The sequence below is a fragment of the Procambarus clarkii genome, chromosome 86 (assembly GCF_040958095.1).
Source record: "Procambarus clarkii isolate CNS0578487 chromosome 86, FALCON_Pclarkii_2.0, whole genome shotgun sequence".
NCBI lineage: Eukaryota > Metazoa > Arthropoda > Malacostraca > Decapoda > Cambaridae > Procambarus > Procambarus clarkii.
Genome location: NC_091235.1, coordinates 16335485 through 16352581, shown reverse-complemented (window position 1 = coordinate 16352581; position 17097 = coordinate 16335485). Strand labels below are relative to the sequence as shown.

The 17097-nt window shown below is 42.5% G+C and overlaps 1 protein-coding gene across 2 annotated transcripts; it reads right to left on the bottom strand.

The window, feature by feature from the left end:
* Positions 1-1014: 1014 nt before the first annotated feature.
* On the bottom strand, positions 1015-16508 carry LOC123767628 (juvenile hormone esterase). 2 transcript variants are annotated; one of them, XM_069317152.1, is made up of 13 exons: positions 16375-16404; positions 9710-9830; positions 9107-9305; positions 7379-7543; positions 6149-6296; positions 5821-6006; positions 4797-4990; positions 4508-4658; positions 3347-3534; positions 2788-2944; positions 2491-2638; positions 1882-1996; positions 1312-1521 (listed from the first exon to the last, which is right to left on the bottom strand). In XM_069317152.1, exons 3-13 carry the CDS (start codon positions 9299-9301, stop codon positions 1405-1407), a joined length of 1764 nt encoding a protein of 587 aa, XP_069173253.1. In that variant the 5' UTR covers positions 9302-9305; positions 9710-9830; positions 16375-16404; the 3' UTR covers positions 1312-1404. The 2 variants fall into 2 exon arrangements, with proteins under 2 accessions (XP_069173252.1, XP_069173253.1); XM_069317151.1 differs by lacking the exon at positions 9710-9830 and having other exon boundaries at positions 1015-1521; positions 16375-16508.
* Positions 16509-17097: the final 589 nt, after the last annotated feature.

Here is a 17097-nt window from a genome sequence, read left to right as displayed (position 1 = left end):
ATCGGGAACTTTAGAGGCAGTCAACGAGAAGCCGTACAATATAAGTCTTCTGCTTGCGGCCCAATATTATCATCTTATTTTCGTTCTGTTTCTAAATACTTCGCCGAGCTGTTATATGCAGTTTATACTTTTTTCCACATTTAGTTACTCATTAGTATTGATCAGGAGGCCCTCAAGGTCATCACATTTACACTTTTATCGTCACTGTTCATTTTCACCTAGCATGGTCATGATACATGAGTGGTTAAGGATGGGTAGATGGTCCCCACTGGTGGTCCGGGGCCCCAAGGTCATCACGCCGGTGTTCGTCATGGTCAGGGCCGGCCCTAGAGGCACTAGGGGGCCCCTACGCGTATACTTAGTTCGTTTATATGATTTACACTTAGCACATAATAAACAATGGGTCATGTAACGTAGTGGGTGTGTCAATAAAGTCTTAAGCACAAAATTAGATTTATCTCCCTTCTTCATTAATATACTGTATATATATTAATATATAATATTAATTTATATTTATATAATATATAATATTATATATAATATTATATATATTATTATACTGTATACTGTATATTATATATATTATTATACTGTATATAATATTAATTTTTATTCACTGCTCTACTCTATAATGCTTTTGATAGCAAGATGAATGACATAAAGCAGTGTGTGGTGTTTTGACCAATGAGACTCGTCGTTACAAAGCGTCTAGTCATTCACACTCTAACCCACTGATACAACAATAACAAACGCGGTGTTGCCATTTTGCAGGTTGGACAGCACCGAGGGTCAGAGGAAGACTGCCTCGACTGTGCAACTGTGCACATTATTGGTTCTCGGCTCGCTTGAATCCTCCCACTAAATTTTATTTTTACAAATATACATATAATAAAACCAGCTTTTATTCACAATGTATATTGTCGTATTTGTAAAGGTTTTACATTTGTGTATTGTAAGAAAATTGATATAAAATCGGATAAAAACTAATTTAGAAGAACAAGTAAAAACTCAAAATTGTGTTATAAAATTTTATTTTAATCTTTCCGCAAAGAATGCAGCGTCATAAATCCTCAACAATATCCCTTTTAATTACATAAGTTATTTTATATATAGTTTCCAGAGATTTGTTTTTAAGTAATCTGATCACTCTGTTTTTATACCAAACCAAAAAAAGGCCACAAAACAAATGACTAGATGCCAACTCGGCTCAGTATTGCCATATTTTGCGTAGCTGTCGCGACTTTTTGAAAACAAAAAAAAATTATACTTAAGAGTTCTCCGATTTCTTTCAAATAAGGATAAAAATGTTACTAGAAATCTAGGCTTTATTGCAATATTAAAAAAATTAAATCCTAGTGGGCGCGTTGAGAGTCCTACACAAGTTCGTGCATCTTAAACCCCTTCCTATAGTTCGTCTTGAGTTTTGCGTAGTTGGTCTTCCTGTTGGAGGGCGTCGTGGACCCTGTCACCAGACAGGATGACGTTGTCCTTCGTGGGGAGAGATGCAAAGAACTTCCTCACCTGCGAACACAAGCCGACGCTAGTCAATATTGATGAATTAAACCATGTGAGATGTGTTTAATATAACCTAATAACCAGAGTGTGTGTGTGTGTGTGCACTCGGCTGGATGTACGTGTGGGGGTTGAGCTTTAATTCTTTGCTCGCGCCTCTCAACTGTCAATTGACTGGTGAACAGGCTCCTGAGCCTATTGGGCTCTATCATATCTACATTTGAAATTGTCTATGGAATCTGCCACCACCACATCACTTCCTAATACATTCCATTTGTTTGTGTGTGTCTATGATGTTCATACAAGTACTCAAAGCGTTCATTACGTGTTGTTTGTGTTCACAATTAGGTTCAGGAATTGAGAGCTTGCCTCTTGTCGTTGGTCGGCCTCCATGGTGGGACGGAGGATGAGGGCGAGGTACTGGAGGTTGTCCTCGGTGGAGGGCTCCCAGGTGAACCCAAGAGAGTCGTCAGGAGTCGGGTTCCTGCAGGAGAGAACAGTGTTGTGGTAATTGGCTTTGGTTTGGTGTTGACTAAAAAGTTGTTATTCTCTGAGGAATTATTAACGTCATTGTATCCGGTGGTTTACTGACCAGCCAGCAGGTATACTGTGGCCCTCAGTATGGCCTAGGACTAAGGTAAACTTTGTGTATATACAGCGAGAAGCAGGGTTCACTTCTCGGTGTATATACCGCCAAATTGGGCAATACAGTTTTGTTCGTATTGTATATCAGTGCTGACCTTGCGTGTATAATATATGATATATACATTCATAAATATCGTGGGAACTGTATTCGACCCCTCCCACAAAAGCATCCGTCCCTCATCCTCCCCCTTCAATCATAACCTATTCCATCAGATACTGTCCCATCACCACCCAATTAAAACCTGTCCCATTACCGCAACTTTAGAACCTGCCCCCATTGCCACCCAATAAAAAATGCGCCATTACCACCCCTTTTAGAATCTGTCCCATTACCCTGTGGCAGCGAAGTTGGTCCAGAGGGTAGACATGATGTCCCTCATGCGAAAGTCAGCAGGAAGGTTGAACGACTGGCGGCGGTGAGGAGGACTGAACAGCGGTCCGCCTTGGAAGAGGTACAGCAGCTCATCTTCGTGGGAAACCCCTGCAGGAGGAGGAGGAGATGACTGTTGCATCATGGGGGTGCTAGAGATCTATTGCAAGGTGAGGAGGGGAGGAATGGAGATCTCTCACTATACTGGGGGATAGAAATATTCTCCTGGAAGGATCTCATTATATTTGCTGGTGACTTACAGTGCTTGCCGACGCGGGTCTTGAAGAAGTCGCCGGAGGAGAACTCGCCTCTGTAGCGGAACTCGTAGCGGAAGGTGTTATGGGCGGTGTTGAGGTTCCTGGCGTGGTAGTGAGAGGTCAGGTCATGCCCCACCATGAAGTGCACATCACTATACAGCTGCAACGATGTATAGTATGTATGTATGTATGTGTGAGGGTATGTAGAGACGTGGCAAGTACCACCATGATTACACTACACTCATACAATATACATTGAATTTATAATATATATATATATATATATATATATATATATATATATATATATATATATATATAAATATATATATATATATATATATATATATATATATATATATATATATATATATATATATATATATATATATATATATATATATATGGCTGGGACTACATAGTCTTCTACCCGGCTTGGTACCTTTTTTGGGTAATTACTTATTTACTCAGCTGGAACACTGCTTTTGGTATATATTATTTCTCTCATGTACAACACCCTCACCTTCTCCTATATCTACTTGTGACCTTCAGGAGCAAGTACCTTAGTGAGAGCTTCGCTGTGAGCCTCGTCGAAGTTGATTGTCTCTCCCAGGTAGTGATGATACAGTAGCTTGGTGACCTTGAGTATGTCCTCCTGGGCTACAGACCCCTCCAACTGAAGACTGATGGGGCCGATGGTGGTGAAGTTGACCTCCAAGGAATCCTTCAGGGTCTTCACAGCGTAAATGACTGACGGGAGAGGGAAACGAAGATTCATATTAGACTTCGTAAAGGAATAATTTAAGTTATCAGCTATAGTAAGATGCTATAAGATGGAAGGATATTACTTGAGCAAAACAAAATCAAAGTGATTGAAGAACCTGAACGAACTGGATTCATATCTAGAAGAGATAGATAGATAAATAAATAAAAAGAATAAAGAAGAATAAATAAAATCTCTTCGTTACACTTCAACTTATTCTTATCCTTGTGATGTACCTCTTGAAATAAGTAGTGTAAATTTGGACACTGTACTGTTGAGTGTACACAAAGAAAATAACTATAACACGGCCCACAAATATGAAATAAAAGTGACGACGTTTCGGTCTGTCACTGACTCTTATGTAATCGTAACTCATAAGGGATACAGAATGGATGGACCGAAACGTCGTCACTTCATATGTGTGAGTTGGGTTACTTATCTCCAGCTCATTATTGTGACTTATTCTCTACATAAACTCTCTTGAAAACTTACATCAAAGGATAATCAAATATTTTCCCCTGGCCCAAAAAAAGACTTCACTTATGAAGAAACAGCGAATACTATATTTACATTCACCAGAAAAGCTCAGCGGAAGAGTTCAATGGGAACATAAATTAGGTGCAAAAATTATCAACATAAATGTGTACCAAGAACGAGTAATTTCAGTAGAAAACGTTTAGATTTAGAAGCTAAATACAAAACCTCTATAATAAGCTGCCAATGTATAGAACAAGTTACGAAGGAACTTTAAGGCCAAAAATCTTTTAAAAGTTTCAAGAATTTGAAATATTACATTACTTGGACAAATGATAATACTTTCTAAGTAATTACTGTAAAATAGTCCTCTGTATTTTCATAATGTTATTATTATTGTTTAATCCTTTAGATTCTTAGATTCTTTGATTTATACGAACTTATGTTCCTTAGCGACTACAGCTTAAGAATGAGAAAGATGCTGACCTTGACTCATACAGGCCCCTTCTTCCCTTGTCACTCCAGCTATAAGGTCGACCTCTTTGTACCGCCCTTCAAGGATCATCTTAGCGGGGTCTTCTGGGATGAAGTCACCGTCAACCCGAGGAGCGAAAACCACAGGAAATATGGACCATTGCTGTGGGAGAGGGCACGATGTATTATTGTTATGGATTGGGGGAGAACTGCAATGCAAAATACAAAAGCAAATTAGTCAAAGCCAAACCACTTGGAATGGACTGTAGTTAAGGAGATCCAAATAACAACTCCAACTCACTAAATAATCTTGCATGGTGGCCACCAGCTTGCGTCCGTCGACCTTCTGGAGACAATGGAGGAGAGCCTGGCTGTCCAGGTTTCTGGGGCACCCCATAGTCTCTCCTATGTTCTTACTCACTTCCCCAATCTTTATCCCTGTGGCCCACGGTTCCAGAGCTGACCCGGACTGCATGATGGCCCGGGAAAACAGACCTGGTAGTGGGAGAATTCAAAGAGAGAGATTTATCTTGAAGCATGTGCTCAGGAGACCTCAGTCTGTCTCTGAAAAACAACCCAAATAAATAGGTCACAGGAGAAGTGAGGAGAAGTGAGATAAGTACTAAGAGAGAGGTCAGAGAAGTCTGGCCATAGGAAGAAGAGGTTATGAGTCTAAAATATTCAATTTGAGCATACATCAAAATGTTTCCACATGCAAAACATGTTTTCATGCTACTACTGCCTCATTTGGCCATTCTCCTCATAACATCTTCAAGACGGTTTCTCAGGTCTTACTCTCACTTTCAGAACGTGAAAATAAACATCTACCTCACTCTCCCGACCACCATTTGCTGTCATTCTCGCTCTGGCACTCCGGTGTGAGGAGCTAGTTCTGCTTCCCTTTTTAAATCTTTCTTCTATTATGTTCCCTTCCTATTTCATTCTGCTTCCTTTCGCCTCTCTCTCTCTCTCTCTCTCTCTCTCTCTCTCTCTCTCTCTCTCTCTCTCTCTCTCTCTCTCTCTCTCTCTCTCTCTCTCTCTCTCTCTCTCTCTCTCTCTCTCTCTTTCTCTCTCTCTCTTTCTCTCTCTCTCTCTCTCTCTCTCTCTCTCTCTTTCTCTCTCTCTCTTTCTCTCTCTCTCTCTCTCTTTCTCTCTCTCTCTCTCTCTCTCTCTCTCTCTCTCTCTCTCTCTCTCTCTCTCTCTCTCTCTCTCTCTCTCTCTCTCTCTCTCTCTCTCTCTCTCTTTCTCTCTCTCTCTCTCTCTCTCTCTCTCTCTCTCTCTCTCTCTCTCTCTCTCTCTCTCTCTCTCTCTCTCTCCTTCCTCACCTTCAGACTTGGGTGTGAGGAGCTGGAAGTGGACTGAGGCACCGCCGGCACTCTCACCGAAGATGGTGACCTTGGTCTTGTCACCGTAGAAGTGGTGGATGTTCCTCTGGACCCACTGGAGCGCCAGCGTCTGGTCCTTCAACCCGAAGTTGCCGGGGATCACCGAGTCCTCCGTCGACAGGAACCCTGGGACGGAAAGAGGCAAATGCCAGCACTTAGATTCGTGAGCTGCTGTAACTGGGCTGAGAAAGTACACGTAGAAGGTTGAGAACACAGTGTGAACATTATGGAGACCACTGAAAGTGATAGTTTTACCGTGTATACCCACCCAAGACCCCAAGTCTGTACTGGAGGACGACCAGCACCACTTCATGGTTGAGGAGGACGTAGGGAAGGAACTCCTGGGCTCCTCCAGAGATCCACCCTCCTCCGTGGATCCACACCATCACAGGGAGGTCGGCCTTGGGGCCCTTGTCCTGCAGAAGGTAATGACTGAAGCAGCGCAACATGACACTTGGGCTTCAGTGCCAGGGGTTAACACACCATATAAGAATTTTCAAATGAATTATATAACTCTTGAAGCGAAATATGTCACATTAATCATGAATAAAATGGTTAATGGTAAAATAAGGACGCAGAAACTCAAAATTGAAGAATAAAGCTATACATAATAATCAAAGTAAACAGTGAAGGATTATAGATGGATAAATAAATAACTATGAGGAGGAAGAATGATCTCAGCTTATCTAAGGAAACGTTTTACAAGGATAGCTTTACCAAGTCTCATATTCCTAAACATATTCTTACATCCACGAAAGCCTTGAAAAAATAATCCAGGCAGGAACTACCTTTCGCCCAGGAATTCGTTCCTGGACACAAGTTTCAATACTCACCAACCATCCACTATGAGGACGACTCACAGCATATCAACAAATTGACAGCTCTTGTTTACCCTTCAGATTAGTGTAGGTCTATGTTGTTCACACATAAATACCCCCAATAGACTCCTGCCCAGCACGACCAGGGGTGGCAGAGGGATCACCAGAGAAGACTCCGCCAGTCGAAGAGACGACAGAGACAATCAACACGACCAACTTCAACCTAGCAGCTATAATGAGAGCCAAATCAAGCGCCAGGGGAAACTCATATAATGTATGCGGGGATGACCAGTAGCGAGGTTAAGCTACAGCCTTGGACTTGGTGAGGTATACTTCTAGCTATACACAACGTCATAAAGAACTGCCTATACAAGAAGTCCTCGACCAGGCCTCTTTACACAACTCTTCGCCTTATCTTCCACTCCATGTTATCTACGATTCCATACACTGTTACACAGTCAAGAACCAACTGGACCGCAGTTCGTCGAGTTGTCGCACTGACAACCTGGGCCTCCAACACCAGGGCGCCCCGTAGTTAAAGAATAACCACGGGGGTGAGGACTTTCCACGGGGATGTTGACTATCCACAGGGGTAAGGACTATCCACAGGGGAGTAGACTAACCACGGGGGTGAGGACTATCCACAGGGGTAAGGACTATCCACAGAGGTGTAGACTAACCACGGGGGTGAAGACGTTGAGGTAGAGGCAATCCTCGGAACCATCCAGCATCCTGGGAGAGACCTTCTTCCCTACAGTGGCGGCGCTGAAGGGGACCTGGAGACACGGTTTGGGCATCTTGGAGCCATCCTTCACCCCCTCCCAGGCCGCGGCCGGCACGGGGTCCTGCAGGACGAAGGATACCCATTGTTGCAGTTGAAGGAAGGGAGGGAATTATCAAGGGAAAAGTGCCAAGCCATTACGACTATATAGCACTTGAAAAGGGTCAGGATAAGGAGTTGGGATGGGACGGGGAGGCAGGAAGGAATGGTGCCCAGCCACTTGGACGGTCGGGGATTGAACGCCGACCTGCATGAAGCGAGAAGGTTGGATGAAGTCAAATGCAATCTTGCAGGATAATGTTTTAATATTGATTCACGAATTGTTTGGGTTCTATGTTGATGTTTCTGGACGTGTTGATGATGTTCGGGAATATCTTTATAACTCATCACCAAGCACAGCTAGTCATCGAATTAATAAACATTCTAGTCTCTATTATTAAAACAGTGTGTGTACTCACCTAGATGTATTCGCCTAGTTGTATTTGCCGGGGATGAGCCACGGCTCTTGGGTCCCGCCTCCTATCTCTCACTCGACTGCTGTATAGGTTTTACAGCCCATTGTGTTATCATGTCAACATTTAAAGCAGTGTATGGCATGTGTGTGTGTCCCTGTCTGACATGTTTATTTCCTGGAGTATTTTGTATGTGGTTAACATACCCCGCCTCTCTCTCTGAGGTCTCTCCTCTCACTGTGACGCTTTGTTTCTTGTTGCAGAGGTACTTCTTTATGCTCTCTAGCGTGTATGTCTGTGTGTACTCAGCTATTTGTGCCTGCAGGATCGAACATCAGTTCTTGCCATATTATCTTATTATATCACTTTTAAAACTATGAATGGAGTTTTGTTCCACAACCTGCTCATTTTGCTCACTCCATTTCCTCACTACTCTCACGCTAAATTAAAACTTTCTAACATCTCTATGATTTATCTGCGTCTCAAGCTTCCACCCATGTTCCCTTGTTATATTGTTATTCATTGTGAACATTTGATCTATTTCCACTCTGCCAATGCCTTTAAAGTATTTCTATCTCAGCCATGTCCCCCCCCCTCTCTCTCTCTCTCTCTCTCTCTCTCTCTCTCTCTCTCTCTCTCTCTCTCTCTCTCTCTCTCTCTCTCTCTCTCTCTCTCTCTCTCTCTCTCTCTCTCTGTCTCTCTGTCTCTCTGTCTCTCTCTCTCTGTCTCTCTGTCTCTCTGTCTCTCTGTCTCTCTGTCTCTCTCTCTCTCTCTCTCTCTCTCTCTCTCTCTCTCTCTGTCTCTCTCTCTGTCTCTCTCTCTCTCTCTCTCTCTGTCTCTCTGTCTCTCTGTCTCTCTGTCTCTCTGTCTCTCTGTCTCTCTGTCTCTCTGTCTCTCTGTCTCTGTCTCTCTGTCTCTCTGTCTCTCTGTCTCTCTCTCTGTCTCTCTGTCTCTCTGTCTCTCTCTCTCTCTCTCTCTCTCTCTCTCTCTCTCTCTCTCTCTCTCTCTCTCTCTCTCTCTCTCTCTCTCTCTCTCTCTCTCTCTCTCTCTCTCTCCTCTGGTCGTCAGGTTCAAATCTTTCAGTCACTCTTCATAATCCCTCACAAGCTTCTAAAACTGTTCCAGTCTCCTTATGGGTCTCTTCAAGTGTGTGCGCGCGTGCGTGCGTGCTTTACCTTGAACCTGAGTTGCTTGAGCGGCGGCTTAGCGAAGGGAATACCGTGGTAAGCGTAGAAGGGCTTGCTCCTAGTGGACCTGTACAGCAGGCCGGATACCACACCTCCTTCCGTCCTCACGTAAGGCGCGTCGTGGGCCACCACCACTGACACCACCACCACCGCTGACACCACTGTACTTGCCAACAACCTCATCCTCCTGACGCAAGCAAAATAAATAACATCAGATATACACACAATTTAATAACAATAAAGGTTCGGGTTGGCTGAATAATCATTAAGTGATGGAAGAGAGTGGAAAAGGGATTGTTGTTGTTAAATATTCGCTACTTGTAACAAAAAGTTCCAAGTAACACGGGCTATGGTGAGCCCGTAGATAGTTATTTGGAGCGCTACCACCGGACTATTCACCTGTGTGGAAGAGGCTTGAAGAGGCACAGTCTGGTGAAGAATGGGTAGGTATATGGACGAGAAGGTATAGACCCACTGGATAACAGAGTGAGAAAGTGGGAAGCAGAATCACAGAGGAAGGGAGACAGAGCTCCTCTATACACCAGTGTGTCATAATAAAACAAAAATGTAAGCCAGAGTGAACATCCTTACAGCCAGGGAGATGCGGAGGTCAAACACACTCGATCCCCGTCCTCAGAGACCCGGCAGAAGGGGTCACAAAACAGACACTCTTATCAATGCGGATTCACAGATGTGGTTTAAGATTTGCTACCTGGAATAAAATGTTCAAAATAGTTATATGTTGTTAAAGATTCGCTACCTGGAACAAAGTTCCAAGTAGCACGGGCTATAGTGGGCCCGTAGTGCCTAAAAAAAAAAATAGCTACATGTTGTTGTTGTTAAAGATTTGCTGCCTGGAACAAAAAGTTCCAAGCAACACGGGCTAATAACTATATAAAAAGTGTGCGCACAAGTATCAGTTGCACTGAGGCAGCGCGTAAGAACTTAAATAAGGGGAAGAACGGCATAACATTATTGAGAAGCGTGATAAAGAACAGAAGAATATCATGCCTGGAATGAGAAACGTGATAAAGAAGGAAAGAAGAGAATAACATCACCATGCCTTCACACCCCCCCCCTGGGGCCAAGGGGGGGGGGGAGATAGTAAATCTACACATCAATACGTCAATAAACGGTAATAACAAAAATATTTTCAAAATGTGTCTCAAAATAATGATATCATGTTATTAATCGTATCAACAAAATCGCGCGATTTACGTTGTTGTTGGGCTTAAGGCCTAGCAACCTCTGGAGGGTTATTGAAGCCTAACAACCTCTGGAGGGTTATTGAAGCCTAGCAACCTCTGGAGGGTTATTGAAGCCTAACAACCTCTGGAGGGTTATTGAAGCCTAGCAACCTCTGGAGGGTTATTGAAGCCTAGCAACCTCTGGAGAGTTATTAAAGCCTAGCAACCTCTGGAGAGTTATTGAAGCCTAGCAACCTCTGGAGAGTTATTGAAGCCTAGCAACCTCTGGAGAGTTATTAAAGCCTAGCAACCTCTGGAGAGTTATTGAAGCCTAGCAACCTCTGGAGAGTTATTGAAGCCTAGCAACCTCTGGAGAGTTATTGAAGCCTAGCAACCTCTGGAGAGTTATTAAAGCCTAGCAACCTCTGGGGAGTTATTGAAGCCTAGCAACCTCTGGAGAGTTAATGAAGCCTAGCAACCTCTGGAGAGTTATTGAAGCCTAGCAACCTCTGGAGGGTTATTGAAGCCTAGCAACCTCTGGAGGGTTATTGAAGCCTAGCAACCTCTGGAGGGTTATTTAGACGTAACAACCTCTTCAGGGTTATTAAGTCCACCACAACAGCTCACTAATCAAGCGACAAATATACTCTGGTTATGGACACTGTCCAGTGCTGAAGTTAACTCTCAGTGTATATACACCCAGAAATGTGTATGTACACCTCTCGGTGAATGTATACTTTCCTCCCAAGTCTCAGTCCACATAATATAAACATAGGGCTGAATATTAAGCTAATATACATCACTTAACAAATTTATACAACAGTATAGTATTGTTAGACGATATTCTACATGTATACTATGGTATGTGCATAAAATCTACAATAGTATATATTTATATAATACATTTTAATATGTTTATACAGAATACTATGTGTATATAATACTCCATAGTATTTTTATATACACTGTAGTGTTTTTATATACAATATACTACATTATCATTCTTCAATATACTATAAAATGTTTTGAAAATATGTTAGAGTGCTTGAACAATTTAACGAAATACGCATGTACATTATACTCAAGCATATATAATCATTATACTTTAGTATGTGTATACATTATATTCTAAAATGCTAAAATATAAATATTTTTCTCAACGTACAGTTGTAAAAAAGAGAAGCCGAACCGACCTTTCCTTTAACTTCTTATATTAGAACAGTCTCTGATGCACACATGCATCAGGATGATACAGACAGACTAGTAGAACGAAAACAGGCATCACAGGCATAATGTGTCACAGGGAAATCATGATAAAAGATATTCAGACAGAACAATGCAAGTCACTGGATTGCAAGTCATTAAACAAATATTTGCGTTCATCGCTGGCGATGGCCGGCAGCCTCTCTGCTTTACCCATACCAGGCAGACAGGGAGGTAGGTAGGCAGGGTTGCAGGTAGGTAGGTAGGCAGGCCAGCAGGCACATCAATAACATTATCCCAACCCATTGCACAAGCCAAGTCCCACCTAGACGGTAAGGGACTTACCGTCTTAATTGCACCAAGGGGGTGCAATTGAAATCACACGGCTCCTTGCCTGGAGCCTCGATCCCCCCATGCTCTGTGCACACCCATGTCCTCTATCACCCAATGAAGCACACGTTCATCCACACAACCCTCATCCACATCCACCTTGCTGGCAACCTTCAAGGTCTCCAGCAGCCTTAGAACCAGCAGCCACAGCTGAGCATTTGTTGACGAAAATTACAATCTATTATGTCGAGGCTGTTGTGAAATAAGTGCCAGACTAATTAAAGTGTGACGACTGAAAGCGGCCAGTTGATTCCAACTTAATTATTTTATAATTTCTTTTGTTAATAGTGTTATGTTGCCTTAACAATGAGGTTACTGGCGCAGAATAAACAATACCCATCGTAATGGCTTATGTTTACAATGGTAGTTTGAGGCATCAACATGAGTCGCAGGAATATCCTTGCAAAACAACAACAAAAGTTCCACGGATGACAGGAAGCTTCTCCATAGTCAGGTTCGTCCTTCACAACTCTTGACATGTCACGTATATTTCAATTTAAAAAAAAAAATTGCAATCTCCCATTACTTTGCAACTTCACTGCTTATCTAAGAGACGAGAAAATCCACTAGGGATGTGAGGTGGCGCGAACCTGAGACCCAGAAATTGCCAACCACATACTCTCTCACTCTACATTGATATATATATCACGTTGATGTGATTTATGTGTGAATCAAAGAGATGTTCTATGCTAATCCTTGGAGGAGAGTTCTGCAAGCTGTGTTTACATTTTCATATCAATACCTGCGTTTCCTTCTTAGGATTGCAGCTCATAGTCACCATCACCAGTTTCTCTGCGTGAAATAATTTCTACAATAGTCTACATAGCTGTTCCGTGTCCATTTATTTCACCTACAGCGCCAGGACTCCTCCTTTCGCTTCATTGTCCCTACTTGTTACCCGGTATTTTCTGGAGAATATTGCTTTAGTGATCTTTCCTGTTAGTATTGTTTCTACTATTGCTATTGCAGCATAACTCATTTTGTGTCCACGGTTTGAGTTTATCTGCGTTGATGACCAAACCACACATCAGAAGATGGAGAAACGACGACGACGTTTCGGTCCGTCCAGGACCATTATCAAGTCAATGATCCAGGACGGACCGAAACGTCGACTGTTTTCCCTCATCTTCTGTAGCGTGGTTTGGTCACCATGTCTTCAGCCACGTTATTGTGACTTTCTCTGTTTTGCAGGCGATGAGTCACAATAACGTGGCTGAAGTATGTTGACCAGACCACACACTAGAAATTGAAGGGACGACGACGTTTCGGTCCGTCCTGGACCATTCTCAAGTCGATTGTGATGAGGACAGGTAGGGACAGGCATTAAATTGGCAAGAGAGAGCTGAGGAGGAAAGTCAGGTGTAGGGGATAGTAGTTAATGCCTGTCGTAATAGTAATTTAATGCCTGTCCCTACCTGTTCTCTGTTTTGTTTGACATGAACATCATCATCGTTCTTGTGCTTGCACAGCTGCCAACCTGGAGTGGGTTCTGGGTGGATTTAGGTGAAGGAGAAAGAAGAGGAACGGAGGAGAAGGAAACTTAAAAAGAGAGGGGAAAAAATGGAAGATAAATGTGAGATTTAGTGAGGCAAGTGATGGAAGGAAGGAGATATGACATATTGGAGAAGAATTAATGTATTGTTCTCAGGAAGCTCTGACTCTTGATTGCAAGTGTTTGTCTTTCTGATAGATCTTTCTGTGGGTTATCAGTCTCTGATTCCCAGGCTGAATGGAAAAATGTTGTCGTTAACCCTGAGGCTGATAGGGTGATTGGAAAGTTATGTAGTGAGTGGAATAATCTTGTTCTAATCTCCTGTTACACGTGTGAGAGTGCAGCCGCCCTGAACACCAGTGAACACAGCCTTACTAAGCATCTCTGATGAGTTTATCTCAACTATTATCTCTGGGAGTAGAGGGTCTTCAAGATAACTCCAGCATCAATCCTCGAGGTTATCTTCTCTCCCATTCAACTTTATATCTATTAGTCCATCTATTGTATCTATTAGTCCATCTATTCACTCGCCAGGTCATCCTTTCTCATATCCAATAATTCATCCATCATCTCACCCATCATACATCCGTATATCCATCTCTACATTTATCCATCCACCAACAGATCCTGCCATCCATCTCCGGATGATGGATGCCATCCATCCTCTGATCTTACTCATCATCCAACCCGTTGTCTAGATGTATCCCTCCGTAAAAAATGCAACTGTTTTGAACACTCCAGATGCTGTAGGAGTCAATTTCATTGAATATTCTCACTATACATCATGAACATGGTTTATGTCAATGTGTATGCGATGTATTTATTAATTGAAGGTGACATTTTTTGGTGGCATATCAATTTAGAAGTTTAATTGTAAGTTAAGATTGTGATTGTGTTCAAAGCAGCATCCTCATACTAGGCTGTGATCTGTCTCTGATAATGACAGATTCATTTTGGTTTTCTACCGACATACTAACCGCGATTCCTGTGATACTGAACGATGTTAAGTAATCACGGGTGGTCAAGTATCATCGTCAGAGAGCAGGCAGATAACGGGCCCTAGCAACCAGCCCTGGTGTACTGCTGACCTTGTTAGTATCACACACTTGGCGGGCGTTATCAGGCCTTCGGTTTCTGTCTCAGACACGGCCGTGTCCGTGTAGGTAAGGACACGGACGTGTGTGTGTCCGTGTTAGGCTACGCCACTGTAAGCATCTATTATGAAAGGTTCATGAAGAATTACTTACACCGCAGAAGGCATGTATAGGCCCAAACTCACTCGCATACATGTCTAGCATACGCTTGAAACAACCACACGTGAAACAATCACACGTGTAGTGATTCGTGTTGGTTTACGGGCGACAACAGTCCGCAGGTCGGACCCGGGGCCGGGAGACGTTGAGAGGAGGGGGCTGGAGATTGAAAGTTCATGATAAAACACTCCCACACAGTCAAACATCAGAGCCACGTAACACATACAGAACGAGGGTGACGTGGATGTCACCTCCCTCCGTGGCCACGAAAGGCAAAAACGACAATTGTACACACAAAAAATGACACTAATGTGATAGATATCAATCAGAAAATCCAGTGGGGGCTTTGAGGTGATGCGAACCTTGAACCAAGGTACTGCCAACCACATACTCAATAGGTAGGAATTTTCTCCTCTCTATACCCAGTGAAGCTACATGTACTTTGTCAACACCCTTCTCAGTGACTGTATTTGTGATCTCGAATGCATTGATAGTGTTTGCTGTACAATAGGTCCACCTATTATTGTTAGAAGTTCTTCTGTCCAGAGTTAGTGCTCCAGTGAATACATCTTAAAGTGATTTTTGGTCTAGTGACTCTAGTCAATATCTTGGCCAGCATGAAGGCAGCAAGCCCTTTTAGCCTTATTTGAATTACGGATAGTTTGGTTAGTCTTAAGCTTAGCATTTTAGTCCACCTGCTGGCCCTTGTTATGACTAGCATTGCATCGTTCTGAACAACCTCAACGTTTGCCCAGTGTCCGGAGTGTTGCCACCTAGTCTCATTGCCTTAGGTGTCTCCGCTAATACTTTTAACCTTAAAATGCTGCATTCAGATGTTACTTTTTCTAGCGGCACTTTTTGTTTTATTCAAAAGTGAAGGACCTGTGATAACGAATGCTATATCATCAGTATAGCTTAGCAATTTATCCCCTTCTGTCAATGTAATGGTAACGAGCCGTGACATAAGGATATTAAAACGACTAGGGCTAAGGACTCCTCCTTGTAGAGTTCCACATGCTACTGGCAGTCTGATACTCGACTTTTTAGCTTCACGCTGGCATACCTGTGGCTGAAGTAATCTTGAATACAAACTAACAGTGTTCCCCTGACTTTTTTTTAATAAACATGTAAAATTGACAGCAATCTTGCATGTTTGAATGTTTTTTGTAAATCATGAAGAATCACTATAGCAGGACCTGAGTTAAATGTTTCTATTAATGTTGCAATGCAGCGGACCCTTAAGGACTACTACATAATAGATGGAAAGAGAAAAGTCATCCTGAAATCGGAGATGATAACTCCAGCTATGGAGGAAATAATAGTTTCATATCTGGAAACCTAAGAATGGGAAGCCCAAGAATTAAGTTGTAATACAATACTTCACAAACAAATTAAGGCTAGACAACATTATGACAAATAAACAAAACAACAGTTGCCATAACTGGAGACCGCAGCATCGGTAAGGTATATTATAAACAACAAACTGACCGTAACAACCAGAGGCTCTAACAGCCATGTTTACAGTGTAGTTATACCTCCACAAGCTCTTCAACTAACCCATGTGCCATTTTTTAAATAGACTTATGGAGGAAAGGCCTAACTTATTTTTTGTGATCCTCTGACAGTCAAATATTTAAGAAATGCAGAGTACTCACTAAATTTATTTCAAGAGCTACATTAAACGATCCAGAAGCAATCAAGATTACAGATACAAGTGTATTAGAGACGCACCTGCGTGATCCCGCCTGCCTGGTGTCCGCTGCGGTAATGCCGGTGGGAGGCTGCCTGCTCTCAGTCCCCCCCTGACCGTGTCTGCCAGACGTACACCTCGACGCCAGTACGACACCTCCCTAGGAATATCTCATTTACCTCCATGAATTATACAATGATTATACAAGCTAGGAAGGAAGGGGAAGGGAGGTAAACAACTGATCATGGCACAGAGGAGAGAAATTTTTAACATTACTGACCCTGAAAAATTGCCACTTGTAAGTATTAGTTTGCAACTTGTGAACCTTGTAAACACTTCTCTTCGTCAAGTTCATGGACAATATTACCCACGACAAAATCACTCTTAAACATGGACTTGTGGAACGACCATGAGCAGTTATCGACGGCGTAAATCGTCCAATACATTAATGTGTGTGTGTGTGTGTGTCTTTATGAGATTAATATGGCGCCGAGGTCCTCCTTCCCGCCTAACTGACTCTCCAGTCAGTGACTGGTTATTATTTGTCTATGAGTAGGGCTCAAAATTCTAATTAAGAAATCGAATTAAGATAATTAACTCTATAAATTAATAAAGCATTTTGGCTTTAATCTCCTCGCCTTAATTTACTAACAAGACTTAATTGAAAACTCGATGTTGTGTTATGGCCTTCTTGCAGGCTCGGAGGGGCAAAGGAGTGCCTCAGTCCATTGTGTATATTATTGCGTATTATTTATTACATAATT